Source organism: Musca domestica, unplaced genomic scaffold (assembly GCF_030504385.1).
Source record: "Musca domestica strain aabys unplaced genomic scaffold, Musca_domestica.polishedcontigs.V.1.1 8, whole genome shotgun sequence".
NCBI classification, from domain to species: Eukaryota; Metazoa; Arthropoda; class Insecta; order Diptera; family Muscidae; genus Musca; species Musca domestica.
The window spans coordinates 2122634-2144209 of record NW_026712409.1 but is presented as its reverse complement, the minus strand read 5'-3'; the positions used below and the strand labels follow the sequence as shown (position 1 = coordinate 2144209).

General features: G+C 36.4%; 5 protein-coding genes across 8 annotated transcripts; 3 read left to right on the top strand and 2 right to left on the bottom strand.

Moving 5' to 3' along the window:
* The first annotated feature begins 693 nt into the window (after positions 1 to 693).
* LOC109614429 (large ribosomal subunit protein eL39) lies at positions 694 to 1321 on the top strand. The gene is made up of 3 exons (XM_020039876.2): positions 694 to 840; positions 952 to 1055; positions 1116 to 1321. Exons 1-3 carry the CDS (start codon positions 838 to 840, stop codon positions 1162 to 1164), a joined length of 156 nt encoding a protein of 51 aa, XP_019895435.1. The 5' UTR covers positions 694 to 837; the 3' UTR covers positions 1165 to 1321.
* A 1059-nt stretch (positions 1322 to 2380) lies between these two features.
* LOC101896151 (LIM domain-binding protein 2) lies at positions 2381 to 5589 on the bottom strand. 3 transcript variants are annotated; one of them, XM_005176433.4, is made up of 2 exons: positions 5440 to 5589; positions 2381 to 4371 (listed from the first exon to the last, which is right to left on the bottom strand). In XM_005176433.4, exon 2 carries the CDS (start codon positions 4345 to 4347, stop codon positions 2614 to 2616), a length of 1734 nt encoding a protein of 577 aa, XP_005176490.1. In that variant the 5' UTR covers positions 4348 to 4371; positions 5440 to 5589; the 3' UTR covers positions 2381 to 2613. The 3 variants fall into 3 exon arrangements, with proteins under 3 accessions (XP_005176490.1, XP_011296147.1, XP_005176489.1); XM_011297845.3 differs by having other exon boundaries at positions 5362 to 5566; XM_005176432.4 differs by having other exon boundaries at positions 5398 to 5566.
* Positions 5590 to 6783: 1194 nt separating this feature from the next.
* LOC101890466 (bolA-like protein 3) lies at positions 6784 to 8478 on the top strand. The gene is made up of 3 exons (XM_011297844.3): positions 6784 to 6899; positions 6968 to 7009; positions 8124 to 8478. Exons 1-3 carry the CDS (start codon positions 6819 to 6821, stop codon positions 8385 to 8387), a joined length of 387 nt encoding a protein of 128 aa, XP_011296146.1. The 5' UTR covers positions 6784 to 6818; the 3' UTR covers positions 8388 to 8478.
* Positions 8479 to 9097: 619 nt separating this feature from the next.
* On the bottom strand, positions 9098 to 13917 carry LOC105262541 (uncharacterized). The gene is made up of 5 exons (XM_059130791.1): positions 13088 to 13917; positions 12332 to 12390; positions 12018 to 12268; positions 9570 to 11013; positions 9098 to 9127 (listed from the first exon to the last, which is right to left on the bottom strand). Exons 1-5 carry the CDS (start codon positions 13119 to 13121, stop codon positions 9098 to 9100), a joined length of 1818 nt encoding a protein of 605 aa, XP_058986774.1. The 5' UTR covers positions 13122 to 13917.
* A 68-nt stretch (positions 13918 to 13985) lies between these two features.
* Positions 13986 to 17350, top strand: LOC105261435 (neuroligin-4, Y-linked). 2 transcript variants are annotated; one of them, XM_059130927.1, is made up of 3 exons: positions 13986 to 15097; positions 15165 to 15636; positions 15831 to 17350. In XM_059130927.1, exons 2-3 carry the CDS (start codon positions 15195 to 15197, stop codon positions 17261 to 17263), a joined length of 1875 nt encoding a protein of 624 aa, XP_058986910.1. In that variant the 5' UTR covers positions 13986 to 15097; positions 15165 to 15194; the 3' UTR covers positions 17264 to 17350. The 2 variants fall into 2 exon arrangements, with proteins under 2 accessions (XP_058986910.1, XP_011296159.2); XM_011297857.3 differs by having other exon boundaries at positions 13986 to 15636.
* Positions 17351 to 21576: the final 4226 nt, after the last annotated feature.

The following is a 21576-nucleotide window of genomic DNA, read 5'->3' as shown; positions in this document are numbered from 1 at the left end:
GTTCTGGGTTACTTGCATATAAATGGGTTAACCCATTGGAATTGGATTAAATTTATCATATACTAGTACTTCATATAAAGCCTCCTAAAGTAGGTTAACCCTACAAAGAATTCTAACCATGCCTGGTAGAATAATACTAGTAGTCGCATTGACACAGCTGCTGGGACAATGAACTCTCAAACCCATTTTGGAATTAAAAATGTTAAATGATAAAATTATAGAAATTTGAAAAATGCATATTATAACAACCTCCCATTTGCGTCGTATAAGAAAACACGTAGATACCTACTTATTTTTGACAAAACGTTTTAAAAATGTTGACATATCAATGTTCCTAAGCGTTGATGCATCTACCTGCTTTCTTCTACCATGTAATCGTGGAAGTAAATTCATGCAAACATATGTGAACAATTTTTTCAAAATAATTAGTTTGACAATATCTCATTGTCAAAATATGTATTTATAAATTCATTGTAAATACACAAATCAGATATGTATACATTGTTTTAATGCAGTGAAATGTGTGCTTTTTAATTATTTTTTCATTCCTTTATAAAAGTTTTTATTTTGCAAAAAAATAAATTTGCCTCAGCCCATGACTTGTGTAAATATTTAGGCTTTGAGAAAGAAATTTCTTATGAAATAGTTAGCTTGTGACATATGACATTAAAACGGAATGCTTCTTCTTACTTTATAAACTATAATTGATATTAAACAAATATCGATATCTTGGATATCGATATTCGTATTAATTCAGTAATCTGAATTGTTATCGATTAGTTATTTTAATTTGACAGACACTTTTTTCTCTCTTTTTGTCTTAGCTACGAAGACGAGATGGTGCGTAATTGTAAATTAATCTTTAAAAATAATTGGAATCATTAAATAAAATAGTGCAATGATTGTGCAAATGCAAACTAATGGGAATAAATTTTGTGTCTCACATTTTAGGCGGCCCATAAAACATTCAGAATCAAGCAAAAGCTTGCCAAAAAGTTGAAGCAAAATCGTTCCGTGCCACAATGGATTCGTTTGCGCACAGGAAATACCATTAGGTATGTAAACTAAATGTCAAGAGTGGGGCAAACTTAAACATTTATGTATTTTGTTTTTAGATACAATGCCAAGAGGCGCCACTGGAGACGCACTAAGTTGAAGTTGTAAACTTCATTGCAGAGAAATTTCGGTACCATCTGCTTAAGGCAATGTTTGCTGATAGTTTTATTATTTGCAAGCTTCTACAATCATTCTTGTTTGCAGTGTAAATGTGTGTCGAGAAAAATAATATAATAAAATCATGTCTATGATTTAAAAAAAAAAATGCATTGTGAGGACGTGTTATTTTTTCTATGTATAATTTAACTGTGGAAAGGCCTCAAAAGCCGGGTACAATGTCGTCAATAGTATTAGCTCTATATTTGATGCTATGGCAACAGTATGAAACCAGAGAAATATACTCTCGGGCGACTACCAAAGGTCTACCAGATCTACGCAAATGTCAAATAGGTGAATTGTCGTGTTATTTTTTAGTAAAGGGTTTCAAACAGAAAACCCAAAATCTCAGACGAGTTTGCATATAATTATCCGGCCTTATAGGTTCCGCTAAAATCTATCGTAGTACCGTGTCCTAACCGACTACTTAAAACATTTGTTGGCCTGTGAAAATGGTTGGACATTTATTTGTCTATGACTTTTCGCTTTCTCACTATTGAGTTCTCAATAGATTTAGAGCATTAACCAAGTTAATATAAACAACACTACATTTTGAACAAGAAAATGTTTGGAATTGGAAAATAAGGTTTTATAATTAATATAATCAGCTTGGCTTGTTTTTGAAACGAATAAATGATAAAAATAATTTAACTGCCAAAAAAATCTGAATGTTTGCATCTAACATTTTTACGAGTGAAAATATTGCATTCCACAAAAGGTCACGTTTTTTAAAAACTTCCACTTGAAAATAGTTAAATCAATGTCTGATTTTCTTAAACTTTGCCCATCTTCATATTTTTTACCAACATTACGTCCCGGTATCCGATTCAATTTAAGCGATGTAAGCTAAAATATTTTTGTCAGACTCGGGTCAGTTGCGGCAATATCTCTCCCACAAATGTTCAATGTTCTTAAATTCATAACTCTTTCCCAATTTTCTTCAATCTTCGTCTACAGGCTGATCTATTGTTAAGGTGGTATAGGCAAGTCCACTATTTCTGGCACTTCCCCACAAATGGGCTGATATAAATCTGTGGGCAAGATGACTGATACTTTCTTACTTGCTGTGTTAGCTTAAACCGCGGCAAGAAATTGTTTAGTAAAATGTAACATATCCTAGCGGGAAATAAAGGCAAAACCTATCGAGTTATTGAAAACATTAAGTAAAGAATTTTCCATTGGTCTTTTATTTTATATGAATAAGTAATAATGGAGAGAAGGGGTCTGCCTTACATAAATACATTGGGTAGGGTGTATGGGGCGGTCAGGGACTGTCGATGAGAAATACTTGTTTCAATATCATTTAACTCTAATGAATAATTACGCATGTATATCAAATTAAAATTGTAACTTAGTATAATGTACACTATTCTCTAGTTTTGAAAAATAAATGAATATATTTTATTGAGAGACTATCGGGCTCTTTTTGTCTATGTCGGCCATATTGGTATTGTTCTGAACTGACCCACTCCCGGGACTAGCTGGTATTGCACCTGACCTATCCATGTTCCAGGGATTTGCACCTGAAATTGGTGAATCTGAATGTCCGAAACCAGTGTGATTTTCGTGATCCATTGTATTCGAACCGTCATACTGTGTATTTTCCAGTCGTGTAATGAGGCGTTCATCCTCTTCGCCAAATTCGCCACCCATTAGTGTGGGCTCACCTACAACCATGACATCTTGTGAGGACAGCGAAAAATTGTGACCGGACGGAGAGCGCTTTTGATTACTCACTGGTGGCGTGTTTGCGTTTGCGCCCCCGCCCGAGTTTGACCCCTTTCTTTTGCGCCTTTTGTTGGCCGGCCTCTGCGGGTCTTTTTTCCCAGGGGGTGCGACCATTCTTTGCCACTTCTGAAAAAGGGTCGTCTTTAAACAATCTCGGGGACTTAGTGCATATGCCTTGTGTCGAGACATTAGCTCTTGCATTGGCTCCAAAATGACACAGAGCCTTAAGTAATTCAAAGTGGAATTTGTTATGCCAGCTCTTGTGATATTTTTGGTAATTTGCTCTAGAATCATTGGGTCCGATGGTAAAGATGTTCCAATTACTGATCTAGGAATAAGTTCCCTGTGACCCTTGATTGTCATGTGCCACGATTTTATCCGCATATAGTCGTCATACATAAATTCCAGTATGAGACGAGCATCTGCACAAACTTTGGTAAAGAACGGTTTACCATGTTGTGTGATAACTGTACACTGATCACAATCCAGTGTTATTGATGTATTATGGAAAGATTCCTTGGCGTGTTTTAATTGAAAATATAAATCGGACACTCCTCCTTCGTAAATGCTTCGGAAAAATCTTGGAATCAATGTGCGTCCGATAGTATAACGTTTGGGTCCATCTTCCAGGCAAAACAGTACAGTTAATTTAGCGTCGTCTTCAAAGAATTCTGTTGTAAAGGAGTCCCACCAGCAGTTGTCGCTTTCCTCGGTCCTTTGCTGTAGTCGTTTGTTCATTTCAAAGACCCTATGCTCGGTGTGACTGAAGTATGAGTTATGTCGTCTGTATCCCGGATCAATACGGTCCATTTGAGGACCCCCCATCATTGGATGTCCACCACCGTGACCAAAGCCGGAAGTCGGTGGCATTGAGTTAAACTGCCCGCCAACGTTAAATACAGCCTGTCCGGGAAAGTGCCCTCCTTGACTATTAAAAGGTGTACCGGAACTAGCGGGACGACTAAACTGACCCATTCCAGAGGAAGGGGAGCCAAACGGCCCACCTACAGGCCCATTGAAATTTCCCGAATTCGATGGCTGTGGGTAGGGACCAGACATGTTTTGTTGCGAAACAGGTCCCGGTGTCGATGAACCGGAAGGTGCCGGCGATGATGTATATTGTGGTGTGTTTGAACCTGTTGGGTTAGTGTTTGGAAATACTAGTGGTTGGTTGCCGGCAGGCGAATTCTGTCCTCCCTGTGAATACGGTGTATTAGAGCCACCGTAAGGCATATTTCCTTGCGCAAAGCCTCCTTGATTTGATCCATCGGGATTCAATGATGGATTATTTCCACCTCCACCCATCATAGAAGGGTTTTCGGGAACATTTACGTTTTTCCAACTGGCATCATCCATGACTGATTGTGAATTTAAATTTGTATTTGCGTTAATACCTCTGCGATTCATAACTAACAAAAGTTCATTTCATTCCTGCAAATAGAAGAGAGTACCATTAGAATTTACACAGCCTAAGAAGTCTAATTGCAGAAATTTATTTTGAGCTTTGACATTGATACACAAATCTAAATCCAACATATGAGCACCTTTTTTAACAAAACACAAATCTTCTACGTGTTATGTATGATAGATACTGTCCCAGTAAACAATTTTTTCCGACTGCTCTGATTTTAGATTTTTTTCCGAAATTTCTGACGTTTTTTTCAGAAATTTCTGATAGAAATAGGTCCGATTTTGTAAACGTTTTTTTTTTAGAATTTCTGCACATTTTCCTGTGTTTTTAAGCGAAAAAAACTCGAAAAAATGTACAAACGGAGAGAGTAGATTGTCTATTGCTCTGGCATATTCTCTCCCACATGTAAACGGATGGTGGTGGTTTGACACATTCTCTCCCATAGTAGTTGTTGTTGTGATCATTCATTTCAAGATCTCAAGAACAACAAAGCGCAAAGCAAAATTGCTATTTGTTATTGTTATTGTGAACTGTTAGATTTTCCGTTGTAAAAATGTGCGTTTTGTTGTTGTTGTGAATCAGCCTCTTTCTCTTTCGAATTTTATTCCGAATTTTCTTTCGAATTCTGACCGATTTCTTTTAGAAAATCTGAATATTCCGCCGAATTTCCAGACGAATTCTGCCCGGAGTTGTCCTCCGAATCTTTTCCGAAAATCTAATTTTTTCTCCTATTTTTTCAAGAATTTTCACCGAATTCGGACCGAATTCGTCCAGAAAATCTAATATTTTTTCAGATTTTTTTCAGAAAATCTTTCCGAATTCGGTGACCACGTCCATACAACTTTCGTACCGAAATCGGAAGGAATTCGGAATCAGAATCGGACATTTTTTCAGAGATTCTGACAGAAATCGGACCGAATTCGGCAAAAATTGTTTACTGGGGTATAATATGTGTGTATGCGTTGATTGTGTTGGTGCCTAATGTTGATTCTTCTTCCTTAGGTACATACGGAACAAATACACTTAATTTTTCGATGCAACTTCACCTTTGTTTCTTGAATTGTCTGTAAATTTCAAGTAGAAATAACCTTTTTCGTTCTAAGCAACAATTTGCAAATATTCCCGATATTCTTTATGAAAAAATTAAATAGCGTACACCACAGAAACGAGCTGCAATTATTCAATTTGAACGGCGGCACAATTATTGGACAGTGAAATACTAGCTAGGGAGCTGTGAATCGATTATCGAATCCTGAAGTTGGGTCTCTACTATTGCAAGTTTTGAGGTGTGTTTCATGGTCACACCACTCGTAATACTAATAAAATTATTTTTTCTAATTGAACTTTCATAATTGTGCGCACACGTTTAGCTGGAACTAAAGAACGAGTGTTTTCTTTGTGATGGCGGCCGACATAGAGAAACTAACGAAGCAAAGCTATATTAACCTTTAACTGTCGAGGTGAACTTTTGGGACATATTTTATGACGTGGTGGTAATTACAAAGACATATAATATAATAAGATGGGACATTACATTGTTACTTTTATTCAATAGATGGCGCAGGTAGTGGAAAAAATATGTTATGTCACGATATTTCCAATGCATTTCTGTTATGTCGCCTGTCATCTACTACTTAATAGAAAAATTAAAGCCCATATGCATTTTGTCCAGTCTTTATAGTTTTATGTCTTTGTAATTACATACCTCTTAATTTTATAAAAACACCAATAATGGGGACTATTTTACAACAACACTGTTCTAAAAAAATATTTAAAAATATTTGTTGATAATTATTTTTGTTGTTGTTGCAAAATGGTCAGGCTATATCCCTTTATTGTTGTTTTTATATAAACAACGTTTGTTTATTAGTGGAGAACGATGGTAATGTTTACCAGGGATATTCTCCCCAGTCTGTCTGGGATATTCTCCCCAGTTAATTACCATAAATAAAATAAAAACAATTTTTTCATTTAAACAAAACAGGTAATTTTATTCAATAACTCGTGAGATTAGGGGCTATGTTCGGATTATTTTGTATTTTTTATCATAGCTAGGTAATCTGGCAAACACATATTTTTTCAATAACTGTGTATTTCACCATTTTCAGGTCAAAAATGCCTATAAATGATAAATATTTTACGCTAATCGGAACATAGCCTTAGTCTCAACATAAACGGGTTTTTTCTTTCATTCTTCAATAAATAACGAAATAACGCATACAGTGATCATTCTGTGTGGCATAAAATGTTGCTTAAAGCAACGTGTAAGTAATAGTATTTTTTAATGGGCACTTTCCATTTATATTTTCCTTTATGATATAAAAAGAAAACAATTGCAAAGCTAGTATTTTATTGTAGGTTCTGGAACAGAGCATGTTTTATGGTTGCAGAGCAATTTATTTGTACCAGTATGAGTATGTGTACTCTACCTAATATTTCTTTTGACCGGGGTTTCTGTCAATATGGTATGAAAATCGACGTTTGTGTCCCTATGTCATGTTTACGTAAATTTAAAAAAAAAACAATGGCTTCTATATCTCAGAAAATTGTAAGTAAAAGTATTTGTTTTAATGGGCATTTTCCATTTATCTAATTATTTTTTTATCCCTTAAATAGTTAGGACATATTCGGCCTTACAACCTTATCCGTTTTACACAGGTGAGTCAAGTACATTGTTTACCTTTCCACTCACCACCAATCATGCTGTACAGCCGGAGAGCCCATTGCATGTGTGAACTTGAATAACTTTAATACTGCCTCTATGTTCCAAATTATAAACTTTTCAGCAAAAATATATTTTGAGCTTAATTTTTAGTTTCTTATAAGGCTTTATACCATTAACTGCATTAAAAACAAAACAACTTTTTTGATTTTGATACCTCCCGTTTGAAATGAGATTAACATTATATATACAAGAAACTACCGGATTTATTATTCATCATTACCTTAAGAATTCGGGCCGGAAATGGATCTAAATTCGCATGATTTACTTTTTACCAAAAGAAAACTATTTTTATTTTTGGCTGACCATTTTCACAAAAAATAAAAAAAATGTCAGCAAGGGACCGATTTGAGAAGAATTTGTGCAACATAAGTGCTTTGCAAGCGTTGTTGAAAAATTATTGCGACACACTATTTTATAAGATTATTCTCAAGCTGTATTGTATTTTTAAATTAATAATTTTTGAAATTCCTCTAATAGTCATATCTAGCATATGCAAACATTTCCTGCATTATACACTTCTATCTTCAATACAAGAAAAAAAGAAAGAAATTTTACTTTTAAATTTCGTACGCTCGACGTATTTGGGTTACATTTATATAAAAGACGTCGACCAAATAGTCCAATTTTAGGTAACGCTGTAATATACTGCATTATTACATTTTCAAAAACTTGTTGGACAATATTAAAAGTGAACTCCATTTCTGAAATTGAAATGGTTTCATTTTTAAAGTTACAACTATAAAAATCATACATTCATAAACTATTTAAAGTCCGACTCACTATCAATATTGCTGTATAGCTAATGAGCCCCATGTACATGTGTAAACTTGAATGGTTTGTGCAAAGTCTTCAATCCATATCTCTGCTTCAATCTGTTTAATAAATAGTTCACTGCCATACAAAACGTTGTTATTTGTCACATACATATTTCTAATATTATTTTTTTTTATAAAGCCCTCTCATAGATTTCACATTTAGATTTCTGAATCTCAAAAGGCAATGAACTTTAGAAAAATTATTTTAACTGAATATACAATTGATTTACAGATTCAAAATGTGCGACTTTATAGCAGCACAGATGCTGAAAAAACAATTCAACAAGCATTAGCAAACAGATTTCCCAAAGCAACTATTGAAGTGAAGGATGTTTCAGGCGGATGTGGCGCAATGTTTGAAGTGTTCGTCGAAACAAAAGAGTTTGCTGGCTTAAATACTCTAAAACAACATAAACTTGTAACAAATACGCTCAAAGATCAGATCAAGGAAATGCATGGCGTACGAATACACACGGCTGTTCCTAGTTCTCCTTAAGACATTCTTTTGGAAGTAGATGTAAATTTATTTATATATTAAAATACATATGTACAAATATATTTTTAGTATGTATATACTGTTATTTAAATATTGACCAAAAATATTAATAGAATGAATTTTACAAAACGCTATACAAATTATTATAAGGTAAGGCCAAACTAAGTCCGAATTTACACTACGCAAGTTTAATTGAGGCCATCTCTGTAATGAGGAAAAACAGTATTTCTTAAAACAAATTACTTTGTATGAGTGCAAGAGGCAAGTTCAAAAGAGTTCGATAAAAATTGCCGCAAATAAGCTAGCCTAGTCTTAATCAGGACTACCATTTTCTTTACTTTACTGAAGATATACACTTTTTACATTGGCTATTTTGCGATTTAGCCTTTTTAGAGAACATTCTATCAAAAGAGACATAACAGCTGCAGAATGACTTCCTTAATAAGTAACGATTTTTTTTATTAGAATTACCAAGCAAATTCCGTATATTATTGTAATTTTATATTTTATTTTGGAAGTCAATTGATATAAGTTTATTCACATACATACTTATATCTTGGAATGTTGGCTTCTTTTAAAGTATATTTCAATTGGTAGAGGAGGCACGTTTCCGTCTTTTGTGGATAACAAACCGTTGTCCGCATCATTTGCAATTGGAATGGTGTCTGCGACTGGGACATTAGTAGACTTTGATCTTGTTTCGTTGTGATTCAATCGGGATCGGGAGGTTGTAGACGTTTCTGAATAATTGATCGATGTTGGTTTTGACATTGAATTCCCAGAATATGAAGCAGTGCTTCTTATATTTTCAGCCGTTTGGTTGCGCCTCCTATGTTTGTTTTTTCCTCTTGACCTATTCACAGAAACAGTATTGGTCTTCTCAGTTGATGTCACCTGCGCCCTGTTCGTATTTCGTGATGTGGTCTTTTGACTTCTAGATTGTTTGTTCGGACGATGTGCTCGTCTTGTTGATTCAGTCGAAGGTGCTATTGAAGTCACTCTCCTATGACTTGTTGTACTAGTCTCTACGGTTTGTGTGTATGTAGTTGATACCGGTGGCGGTTGTGTAGTGGTCGATGTGGATGTGCTTGATGTTAATGTATACTTCAGAAGCTTTATTTTTTTCGACTTGTATTGACGATTATATTTCGAGGTCTTTTTTGTTGCAAGCAAGGGACTTACTGTGGTTGATGTAGTCGATGTACTGTTTTTGTTGGGCTTAAATAGGCCTCTAATGGTTTTGGGATATTTGTGTGTGGCATTTTGGCCTTGGTAAAACGGACGTTTTAATTTTGTCTTTTTAAAAATATTTTCCCTAGTAGTAGTGGATGTTGCAACTGTTGTATAGACAGGCAGTTTGGAATGGTCACTAATGCTGGTGGTAGTTAATGGGGAATCTGAAGTCTGATCTTCAATCAAGCGGGTTGTAGTTGTGTCATCTAGTAAGCTTTGTGGTGTTGTATACTTAATTAAATTGTATGGTTTAGAAGTTGGTATTTCCGCACTGGTCGGAATCAAAGTTGTTGTTTTGCTTTTACTTATTCCAGTGTATCTATATGGAGGCGATGTGCTTATATATTGATATTGGTTGCCATTGGCTTGCTTATAGCGAAGATGTGTTTCATGGAGAAGATTTTCTTTATTTTGGTTTTCATCAATTATTCTATTACGAATTGGCGCAACATACTCGTTCGTGTTGACATAGTAGGGATCAGGGTCGTTATAACCTTTATCAAAGTTTGTGTAGTCATCGATCTGTTGTGTTTCCAAAGTATCGTAATTGTCATCAAAGAAATTGTGCATGAAACTTTGCTTAGTCGTTTTCAAGGTATCGTGGGCATTACTTTGCAACCTCATGGAGTTTTGTTGCTGACTTTGAGCATGTTTGAAAGCTTCCCATGGGTCATTGAATATTTGATTGATCGATGGAGGCTTTGTTATAGCATCTTCGAGGGTAAAGAAATTATGCTGTTGTCGGTGATGATATGCCTCCTTTCGGGTTGAGGAAGCTTCATTCTGCCGTAGTGGTACAAATGTTATAAAATTTGAAGTAACAATGGTTGGAGGGGTGGTGCTGCTAATGGGATGATGTGCTATTGGAGTTGGTAGGAATATTTTTTGTGTGGTTGTCTCGACTACATCGGGTTTAAAACTTGAACTCGGTGGGGTTGAAGGAGTAGATACCTCGACTTTTGTTGTTTGTTGAGGTAAGGGAATAATTTTTTGCTGAGAAACGTTATGTCCTTGAGGAATCGTTTCACAAGAGTGAGTACTAGCTATTTGTATGGAGTCCTTGGGTAATGATTTTCCAAAACATGAATATGACTTCGGCTCTCTTTCTTTAACAATGTTGTAGTTATCAATTATGGGCTTACTGATCGCTGTACTGCTACTTGCTATTGGCATGTTTCCGTAAATAGGTTGATATTGCTGAGCCACAATTGGAATCCTGCTGATGTTATTCCATCCTGTCAATTTATTTAGATATGGGTGGTACAGATGCTTGTTATTTCGATACTTAGGGTATGTTGGAAAGAATTGTGTTGTTGGCGAAGTGGGAGGGGGGAAATGTGGTTTTGGGATTACAGCATTTATGATGGTAATATGGTGAAAATTCCCAGGTTTTCTGTTAATGAATCAAATAACGATAAATAAAATTAATATTAATTAACATAGAGGAATTCAATTTATTTGTAATTAGATGCAAATTAAAAATTCTACAGTTGGTGTGCAAATTGTTAATCGGTAAAAAATGACTACAAAAATCTATTACCCACTTTTTTCATATTTTTGTTATCAATTGGAAATGCAAATTCCGTTAAATCATTATCATTAAAAGTTTGAAACGATAAAGGTATAGACGAGGAAATGTTCACAGAGAGTATGCTTAAATAAAGTTATCCGCCCGTTTGGCTTGTTTTAGAATTCGAATTTAGTGAATAAAAGCCCACATATGGTTAGTTTTAATCAAATTCATGAAAGTTTTCCCAAAAATCGGCTCGAATATTCCATAGTTTATACCTTTGTTTGTCATATGTTCTAACTTAATTTTACGAAAATAAATTATTTCAGGACTTTGCTTTTATAAACTTTTATACAATTGTGAATCGCTTGACCATTCAGTCGTTGAGAGTTCCGGTGATCAGACAAAAAATTGTTTAAGAATTATATGTAGATCCCCGCTGTACATTAAAGAGACATGTAAACATCCAAAACAGAATTATAAAGTGAATGCTTCATATAATTTTTTGAAAAACAAAAATTGCGATTCTACAATGTATTCCAACAATTTTTTTGACTTTAGTGTTTAATATTGCTTTACACTGTAAAATAACTTGTAACGATATATCGTATTAACAGAGGTAAATCCACGTGGTTTTTATATTTTGACTCTGTAATTTCTATGTTTTTTTGCACTGTTTTGAATAGTAAAGATAATTATTATGAAAATTAACTCAAATTCAGTTACTAAAATGTATATTAGTCATAATAATTGTTACAATTTTGGGATAAAACAACATTTGAGGAGTTGCATTTTTCCCATTTCATTTTAAATTAAACTACCTTTCCAGGTGTGCCATGGTTGCAAGTACTTTTTGATGAAATTACTTTATGAAACGTTTGTATTACCTTTTTTCGGCCATTTCATTAAGTCCATACGGCTGTAATTTTTGGTTTGGAGTTGGCATAGCAAAAATGTAACTTTGAGGTTTGAGCTGTGCAGGTAAATGAGAAAATCCGTATCGGTTGTAGTTTATTGGCATTGATCCAGGCAACATCGGTGTTTTTGGATTCATATATAGGTGTTGTGGCAATACTGGCTTCCATACCAAAAGTCGAGGATGGCTGTACAAATCTTGTCGATTATTTAGTCGCCATTGCTATTTAGAAACAATATACGTATGTGTGTATTACATAGAAACTTAAGTGATTTTAAAACTTACGGTTTCGGTATGAGGTCGATGATTTTGTATGCAATTTATCTCGACAAATAAAAAGAATACTAGCAAAAGGAAAGTAAAAAGTTATATGTTATAACTATGGGGTTAAACGTGTTCATGCACTTATTTAAAAGCTCTTCAACTTATTTAAGAGTCCTTAGGCAGTAATGCAAACTGTTGGGCTAAACTAATAATTAGAAACAGACAATCCGCCAATATTTTTCAACTTCACCTTGCTTCATTTAACTTTATTAAAAACAGGCGCCCATCTCTGATTTGTGTATATGTGCAATGGCAATACCTTCTTAATCCTACCATAGTCTAATATTCCATACTTGGATTCACTTTTTTCTTTAACAAAAATTACCAAATACTAAGTTTTTGGCAAAAGCGCACTGCTTGCATTTAGAAACATACAAGAAAGCCGTTCTTTAAATGTGGTTCTTTTCACAAACAGAAGCTGTTAATGATACGTCTTGATCAGTATTTATTTTCACGTTCCCATAATAATCACAATAAGTTTTTATAGCGGAATTTAAATTTTTTTTATTCTTTTATTTGAATGAAAAATTTGCTTCCATATTTCGAAAATCTTGATAATTTTTAATGTACTGACGTCAATTTAAACATATATCTTTGGCTTGGATAAATCCTGAACATTAACACTTTGAAAATATTGACTTCCCCTGGTATTATGATTTTTTATCAAGAGTCCGATGTGTATAGACATATTTTTTTCGTATAGAAATTTTCTTTTACCACAAAATGCAAAAAACAACGCAGGGCCACTCATCTTTTGCTAGGCCTTCTTGGCAGATTTTCGCAAATTTTCTCGTATTAGTATGAAAGTGCAATGTCTAGCGTTAAGACCAAACTGATTAAAGAATCAATTCATATATTTGAACGGCTACAAAACAAGATGGAATTAACCGAAGCAGAACAGCAGCATGGATTTTTTTGTTTAAGTTTTCACTGCATACATTCATAGTCTGGGTATGTTTACTTGCTATTTGATGCTCATGAACATCTATTTAATAATAAAATACAGACATTTAAGTACGTTTGGCATCGTGAATGCACGTTAACACTGTGCAACATAGAACTGGATTTAAATTGTTGCTTTAAATCAATGTAAAGGTAAAGAAATCATTAATTAGTAGCGGCAGTGAAAAAAGGTTCGGATATTTTGAAGCAGACCTAAATGAGTCATAAAGCTACCCTCTTTATTTAGCATTTAAAATTAAGTAGGATGAAATATGTGTCCAAAATCTTTATAATATCTGCTATGTAAACTCTGTATAGAAATGACTCCAAATTCTGCCAATTCAATTCAATTCCAAAAAAATGTACAAAATATACGCAAACATGCAATGATTGTTGTTTACTTTTTAAAATTCTCAGGCTTTATAAAATATAAAAAGATATTTCAAAATATAATAATATTTGCAAAGAAAAAACTTTCAATAATCTGCATGTGAATAACAGAATCCTTTTTTCGAAAATGGGCGAACCACTTTGGAATCATTTTTTACCCATAAAAAACTTCGATATGCATTTTTGCCTGCGGCATTATTTGTTGCGATACTTTTGTTGTGAAGTGTAATATATGTGTTAAAAACTACAATCATGGTTCACTTACATTTTAAAATCGTTTCAAACGCGATTGTAGTGAAAATATGAGTGTCTGCTACTGCAAGGAAAGTGAGAGTATTTCAAGACTAAAAGAAATATTTAAGCATATATTCACCTGCAAATATATGTATATTTATGGTTTTCAATAAAAATATTTCTTTAAAATGATATGTCTTAAGTTAGATATTCTTTTCGAAGGAAGTTCCCTTGCGAACAAACGCAATTTTACTAGATTAGGGTTTTGTAGAGGATGGAGGAAGTACGGCTTCGGCATCACATAGAAAATTCACTTAAACACTCTTAATTTTCTGAAATTACTCAGGTGTATAAGATGTATAATGTTTCTCTATGCCTACATTTTTTCACAGTTACATTTACACTATTGCTCTGCTACTACCTACTCTATCATAATTACTCGTCAAAAGGGTCATGATAATCAAGACTCAAGACAGAGGGCCTAAAATGTAAACTCAACGAATTATTTAAACCTCTGTGCTAAACCCCGTCTGTATTGCAAAGGAGCTTCGTCGATAGTTGTGTATCTTTCCTACTCCATTAAGTTAATGATGCATGGTTAACAGATTAAATACACAAGAAAGCTAAGAAGTCCCATTGCAGGACTAGGAACTATTTATGTCCATAGTCAGGCAACACTTCTAGAACCATCGTGAATCCCATAACTCAGAAGATCAATGCTTTCATTATGTTTGCCTGATATAATTATATACTATTGCTCTCAGTTTCTTCGAAGTAAATTTTTTCTACAGAATCTATGTTCATATTTCCATTGGAAAAATCTACTTCTTATATTTCTCAGTCCAGTCATGCAATCCAATCCTTAGCCGAATAGAACATTATATCAAAACTTCAATATAAATACACATTACTGTTGCTGCGCTCTGCGTAGAGAAGCTTGAGTCATCAACATTTCAACAAGAAGCCTTGCCTGCACATCTTACATGCCATTGCCGAAATTTCAGAAATCAAGGACACCGAAGAAGGAGTAATAATTTGCAATTGAACTAGTAATATATTCACCCCCGTACCAATAAAGACGAAATATTCAGTGGTTGTGTGTCACGAAATGCAATATCCTGGCAACGGCGGGCAATTACACCATGACAACGACCAAAAAAAGTAATTTCGTATTCACCCTCATAGGAGTTGAGAACGGAGCAATGTTTTTACCAAAAGTCTTTTGCAGAATTCCCTTAGTTATTGCTTAAGTTCGAAAATGTCAACAACGAATCGCCATATATTTCGGGCGCAGAGCATCGTCTCGGCCAAGTGGATTTTTATAATTGCCCCGTTATTGGGTCAGTGTGCATTCGTGTGTTGCTTGGAAGCACCCACGGTTCATCTGCCCAACCAGGGCGCCATTGTAGGAATGTATATGAAGATGTTCCGCACACAGAATATCAAGGCCTATTTGGGAATACAGTATGCCAAGGCTCCAAGATTTGCGCCACCCGAAATTAAGGTGAACAAATGGAATATGATATACAACGCGACATCTTATGGACCGAAATGTTGGCAAAGGCAAAAGGATACCAGGCCGACGGATAAACAAACATCGACGATACAGGAACTCCTAATGACTTCGACAACGGGCGGAACGAGTTTTCATGATGGCTACGATGAGGAGTGTTTATATTTGAACATATTCATTCCAGATGGTTAGTAATAGCACCTACACACTATTAAATTTAAGTGGATAATTCGAGCTTTATGAGGATCAATTTTTAAATGAGAATTTTCAAAATTACCGTGTTTTCAAATAACGGCAATTCGATTTTGAGTCTCGTCTAATTTTTCTTTGGTTTTCTAATGCGTATTAGTCACGGAAAGTTTAAATAACAAACTCTTTCAGGGTCCCCTGGTTTGACGGGTTATGCAGTAATGGTATGGTTTCATGGCGGCGACTTCTCATCAGGCAGCCCTACTGACATTGATCCATTTCAAATGGTTTTCAAGCAGAAGGTCATTGTCATTACCGTGTCTTATCGTTTGAGCATAATGGGCTTTTTATCGTCTGGCGATGCAGAGGCTCCCGGAAATTTTGGTCTAATGGATCAATCGGCTGCACTCTTATGGATACGCAAAAACATTGCTCACTTTGGAGGCGATTCGAAAAAAATTACCATTATTGGGATAGGAGCTGGGGCCGTTAGCGCAGGTCTACATCTTACTTCGGGTGATTGGTCTAGAAACAGTTTTCACAGAGTTATCATGATGTCGGGAAATCCACTAACAGAAGACACGGTCCGGACATTTGATGCTTTCAGTCCACATTTGGATTTGATTGCGAATGTCTTTGGATGTAATCGTAAACCGACTTCGATGCTAATGCAGTGCTTAAAGAGAGTTGATGCCAAGAGGTTAATGGATAATTTGCCCGACGTGGAATTCGGGCCTCTCATAGACAAGGGCTTCAGCAATTCATCTAAAGGATTCATAGACGACTTTCCAGTGGCGCTTTTCAGAAGTGGAAATTACCACAAAGTACCAATAATGATGGGGATGACTGACATGGAGGACGTTCTTCAAATACTAGACGACGAAGAACGAGAGGGCACCGAGATGACTGCAGAAGATTTCGAAACATTTGCCTCCAAGGTTGCAATGAACGATATTCAAAAGAACAATCAAAGCGATTTATGGTGCACTGATTATCCCATCGTACTGGATTCCATCAATCTTATGTATAAAAATGAAGAGGAGGCCAATCAGGAGACCGTATTGAACAACTTTATAAGTTTCCACACTGATCGAGTGTACTTGGCCCCTCTTTTTCTCTTGGCAAATCTGGTGAGCACCGAAGAAGATGTCTATGTGTATTACTTTAATATTCGTCCAAAAACCGAATTCTATACGCTTCCCAGTTGGATAAGTGTACCAAAGTATTTTGATCAGATATTCATATGGGGTGTTCCATATATGAATAACCAAATGTTTATAAATCGCTGGAATGCGACCGATAAAAAGATCGCCGAAATGGTAATGACTCTGTGGGCAAACTTTGCTAAAACTTCCAATCCCACTGCTTCCAATGTATACATAAAATGGAATTCATACAATATCAATAATCAGTCTTATCTGGTTATCAATGAGGACTTCAATGTACGGACTGTGGCTGAAAATCAAAAAATCAATTTTTGGAATGACTACTATCCCAAGTTGATCGATTTTGCCATCGAATGCTGCGCTTCCAGAAATAATGCGAAAACATATCTTCCATCCATTGGTTTCAATTTACCCTTTATAACTACAATATATATTTTACATAAAGTGTTTATAGTGTAAAATTGTTAAGAAATATTTATATATACACGGTATTTATTATTGTCGAATAAAATAGGCTTATCTAAACTGATTTGTTAACTTCGTCAATTATTGTTTTCTCATTTCAATTTTAAAGCAGTATTTTAGAGGAGTAGAGAGAGTCTGGTACTAATTGTCCATATTGATGGACTCAGGTTGACGGTTGAGTTGTGTACTTGAATGGATTTGAGAACATCAGATATAAGATTTTAACAAGTTGAAGCCAATTTCAAATAGCAACAAATCAATGTTTATGCATTATTATTTTTTTTTAAATTGTTGATGACCAAAACAAAATCAAAAAAGAGCTTGATGTAGAAGGAAGTAATGTTTCATTCTTAAAAAACTAGAACTGAGTGGACAAAATAGAAGAGAGATAATAATACTTAAACGTTGGTGGAAGTTTTATGAAAAATAAGACAAACTGGTATCAAATTTGTACTCTCTTAGAAAATTTAACAATTCAAATTTACGATTCCCTCAAAGCCGTTACAAGCATGGAACAATAAAAACGTAAGGTAGAGCTACCAGCTGATTACATTTTTTTTCTAAGTGTGCCCGACTTCTGCCAATTTTGGGTATGTAATTATTGTAAAAAAAAAAACAAAATATATATGTATATATAAACATAACATTTTTTAAATAAATGATTAAAAGAAACGTCGTAAATTGCCGGAGCGCATATTAACCAGTTTTTCCAAGAAATTGAAAGATTGAACAGTTTGGATCATACTTTTGAAATAAAATCCAGAAAATTTATTCATTTTCAGAGCTATTAAACTCATTTTAAAAATTAGGAAAAAATATGTAGGACATGAATACAATGTGTAGCATATAACTTGAATAATTCTGACAGGAAGCGGACATAGCCACAGGACTGTATTTCTGTAATTTTTCGAAAACATTCTGCCTTTTTAATTTTCCATGGTTATAAGCACTTCCATGGCATAATAATCGGAAGGTAGTAGCAAAACCCAGCTGGCTCGCTTCTATTGTAACATTAGTTTCAACTTCTATATGACGCCTCGTGTACTTATACGTGGGAGAAAAATATTCTCATTGAATTTAGAGGAAGGACATGAAAGCATTAAAATCATTAAAATGAAGCTTTTATTAATATTTCTTTTAGGTTGAATATATGATCTTATTCTACTTAAACTGCAGAAAAAATGCGCTAAAAACTCCTGTTGAAAAAAACTGTTAAATATTTTTTTTTACAAAATTAATAATTTTCATAATTTTGATCTTTATTTATTCTCAATTATCAATTGTTTGACATACTTATTATGTTGTCTACAGCTGCGCTGATGCGACTACTTATCATTCTGCTTTGACATTCAACGCAATTCGCATGGTAGAAGAATACTGGTAAATGCATCAACGCTTGGGAACATTAATATGTCAAAAATTTTAAAATGTTTCTTCAACTATATGCTAGGAACACAATTGGAGCGAACGACGAATTTCGCCCTACGCGGCGACAAAATGAGCCGCGAAAATTCGTCGTATGGAACACAATACCGACGAAATTATAAAACAGCTGATGAAGTTGTTTACTTTTTGCTCATTTGTTGACTACAATGAATTATACAAGAACACATAATTCTTTACGTTCTCTATTATAATTTCACTTATGTCCATCTTCTCTATTATAAATTCACTGATATCCATCTTCACTCAGGCGCAAGTACACAAATAAATAAACAAATTAATTATGTTTTTTTTATACGGCAGCGGGTTCTACGATACCGGATTGACCCGAAACAACAAGATTCCAGTTTCGGCCAGCGGCTGCCAACCCAGTATGTACATGTTTGTGTTTGTTTATTTTTCTGCATTGGGAGCAGCATATCCCGGAATGCTTGCTCCGGATTTTATTGGTCCGTGCCGGGATTGAGGAAAACCCCGGACCTTGGTTCTGCTCGGTTTGTCAGAACGTCATCCACCACAGATCTGTCTCGGTGCGATGTAATGGATGCAGAGAGTGGGTGCACTTCAAGAACTGTTCCGGATTAAGGCGTTTGCGAGACTACAGCGAAAGGGATTATGTTGCGACTTGCTGCAGTAACGTAGTCCCCAGCGAGTCCTCTTCTTCGTCGTCCTCGTCAGAGACGTCGTCGGAGTATGGCACTCCACCGCAGTCTCCAGAACAGCAACCAACACCGCAGCACCTAACGCCACATGTTGCTGTTCCAACTCCGGATTGTGCATCATTCTTGCAATTCAATTGCAACGGACTTCGAGGCAAAATAGATGAGATAGTGGAATTTATGAGTCGGAGGAATATTAAGATCGCAGCGGTGCAGGAAACCAAGCTGAATGAAAATTGCAGCCTACAACGTTGTTATGGTTACAACGTACTAAGGAAGGATCGCACCAGAAGTGGAGGTGGGGGATTAGCGTTCCTGTTACACCATTCTGTTCAGTACAGACCTATCTCGCTTGAGCTAGTCTCTAGTGACCCATACATGGAATGTATGGGGGTAGCAGTCAAGTGTGGAACTGCCGAGGTAGAGGTGCTTAATGTGTATATCCCGCCGATTAATAGCTGTGAACCACGTTATTTGCCTGATATTAGCCCATTATTGGTAGGCAATAACCGCCTGGTACTAGGGGATTTTAATGCCCACCATGAGTTGTGGCATTCCGTCCTAGGTAATGACCAGAGGGGATCAGCGCTGGCAGAGCAGATTGACTGCTCCACATTCTGCACGGTTAACGAGGATGCCCCCACCCGAATAAGAGGAGAGTGTCACAGTTCGCCAGACTTAACCATAGTGTCACCCGGTCTGATAAATGACGTGACTTGGCAACCCGTCATTTCTCTTGGCTCAGACCATCTCCCGATAATCGTCTCCATAAGCAGGTCGCCCGATTTCATAACCTCTGAACGCCGCACTTTCCTTAACCATGGGAAAGCTCACTGGCCAGAGTTCAGAGAATTCACCAACCGCCGCTTCAGAGAACTGCCCAACCCTTCTGATGTTCGGGTAGCAGAAAGGATTTTCCGAAACATCATCAGAGCTGCAGCCGCTCGCTATATACCTGCTGGTCGAATACCCGAGATAAGACCAAACTTCCCAGCAGAGGCAGCGGGATTAGCAAACGAGCGTGATGATCTCCGTCGTACCAACCCTACTGATCCTAGAATCAGTGATTTGACAGTGGAAGTCAACCGGTTGGTACAGGAGCAAAAGAGGAAAAAGTGGCTAGACCATCTGAAGTGCTGCAACATTGGAACCGATATGAGTAAGCTGTGGGTAACGGTTAAGTCGCTCTCGAACCCTGGAAAAAAGGATGATAGGACCTCAGTCACTTTTAACGACGTAACGGTGACTGATCCGAAGAGGTGCGCGGAATATTTTAACCGACAATTTGTCGAGCACCCCGAGAGTGATAGGGCGAAGCGAAGAGTACTACGTCGTATCAGATCTCTTCCCGCCGAGGAGGAACCACCACAGTTTACGATGGGTGATGTTGCAAATGTCATCCGTAACGCTAAGTCATCCAAAGCGTTGGGCCCGGACGGAATCTCAATGGTAATGTTGAAGCAGCTGGATACGCCGGGAGTCGAGTACTTAACGAAAGTTCTCAATTTGTCGCTAGCCACCCACATAGTGCCCGAAACCTGGAAAATGGGCCGGGTGGTCCCGCTACTGAAGCCAGGCAAGGATGCCAGTAAAGGCGAATCGTACAGGCCGATTTCGCTCTTGTCGCCAGTAGCAAAGACTCTTGAGGCTTTACTCCTCCCCAGCATTAGAGGAAGCTATGCAGTTGCTAACCACCAGCACGGATTCCGTCCACAACATAGTACCACAACAGCATTACACGCCATTTCCACACATATTAGTAGAGGACTAAACCAGAACAGGCCGTGTGACAGAACAGTGTTGGTAGCCCTTGACCTATCAAAGGCATTTGATACGGTCAATCATGCCACACTGTTTGAGGACGTACAGAGAACTACCCTCCGGCCAAGTTTGAAACGTTGGATAATCAACTATATGTGTGGACGCCAGTCGTACGTGGAATTCCGGAACAAGAAGTCCAAAGCCCGTAGAGTGAAACAGGGAGTTCCCCAAGGTGGGGTGATATCTCCGGAACTGTTTAACCTCTACCTTTCCGGAATTCCTCGCCCTCCAGACGGCATTGAGATCGTAACGTATGCGGATGATTGTACGATCATGGCGTCGGGTCCAGTGGTCGATGACATATGCGAAAGGTTGAACCCCTATCTCGCGGAGCTTGCCGCATACTTCCACGCGAGGAATATGAAAATATCCGCCACGAAATCA

Bases quoted from the DNA above. Each gene is read 5' to 3' on its own strand.
- LOC109614429 (XM_020039876.2), top strand. The intron at 1,056-1,115 runs GTATGTAAACTA...TTTTGTTTTTAG, and splicing joins CGCACAGGAAATACCATTAG to ATACAATGCCAAGAGGCGCC.
- LOC101896151 (XM_005176433.4), bottom strand. From the start codon at position 4,347: ATGAATCGCAGAGGTATTAACGCAAATACAAATTTAAATTCACAATCA.
- LOC101890466 (XM_011297844.3), top strand. From the start codon at position 6,819: ATGAAAATCGACGTTTGTGTCCCTATGTCATGTTTACGTAAATTTAAA. The intron at 6,900-6,967 runs GTAAGTAAAAGT...TCCCTTAAATAG, and splicing joins CTTCTATATCTCAGAAAATT to TTAGGACATATTCGGCCTTA. The intron at 7,010-8,123 runs GTGAGTCAAGTA...ATTGATTTACAG, and splicing joins ACCTTATCCGTTTTACACAG to ATTCAAAATGTGCGACTTTA.
- LOC105262541 (XM_059130791.1), bottom strand. From the start codon at position 13,121: ATGAGTGGCCCTGCGTTGTTTTTTGCATTTTGTG. The intron at 12,391-13,087 runs GTAAAAGAAAAT...TCCTTTTGCTAG, and splicing joins GTTGTTTTTTGCATTTTGTG to TATTCTTTTTATTTGTCGAG. The intron at 9,128-9,569 runs GTAAGTCCCTTG...TCAATTATTCAG, and splicing joins CATCGACTACATCAACCACA to AAACGTCTACAACCTCCCGA.
- LOC105261435 (XM_059130927.1), top strand. From the start codon at position 15,195: ATGTCAACAACGAATCGCCATATATTTCGGGCGCAGAGCATCGTCTCG. The intron at 15,637-15,830 runs GTTAGTAATAGC...AAACTCTTTCAG, and splicing joins GAACATATTCATTCCAGATG to GGTCCCCTGGTTTGACGGGT.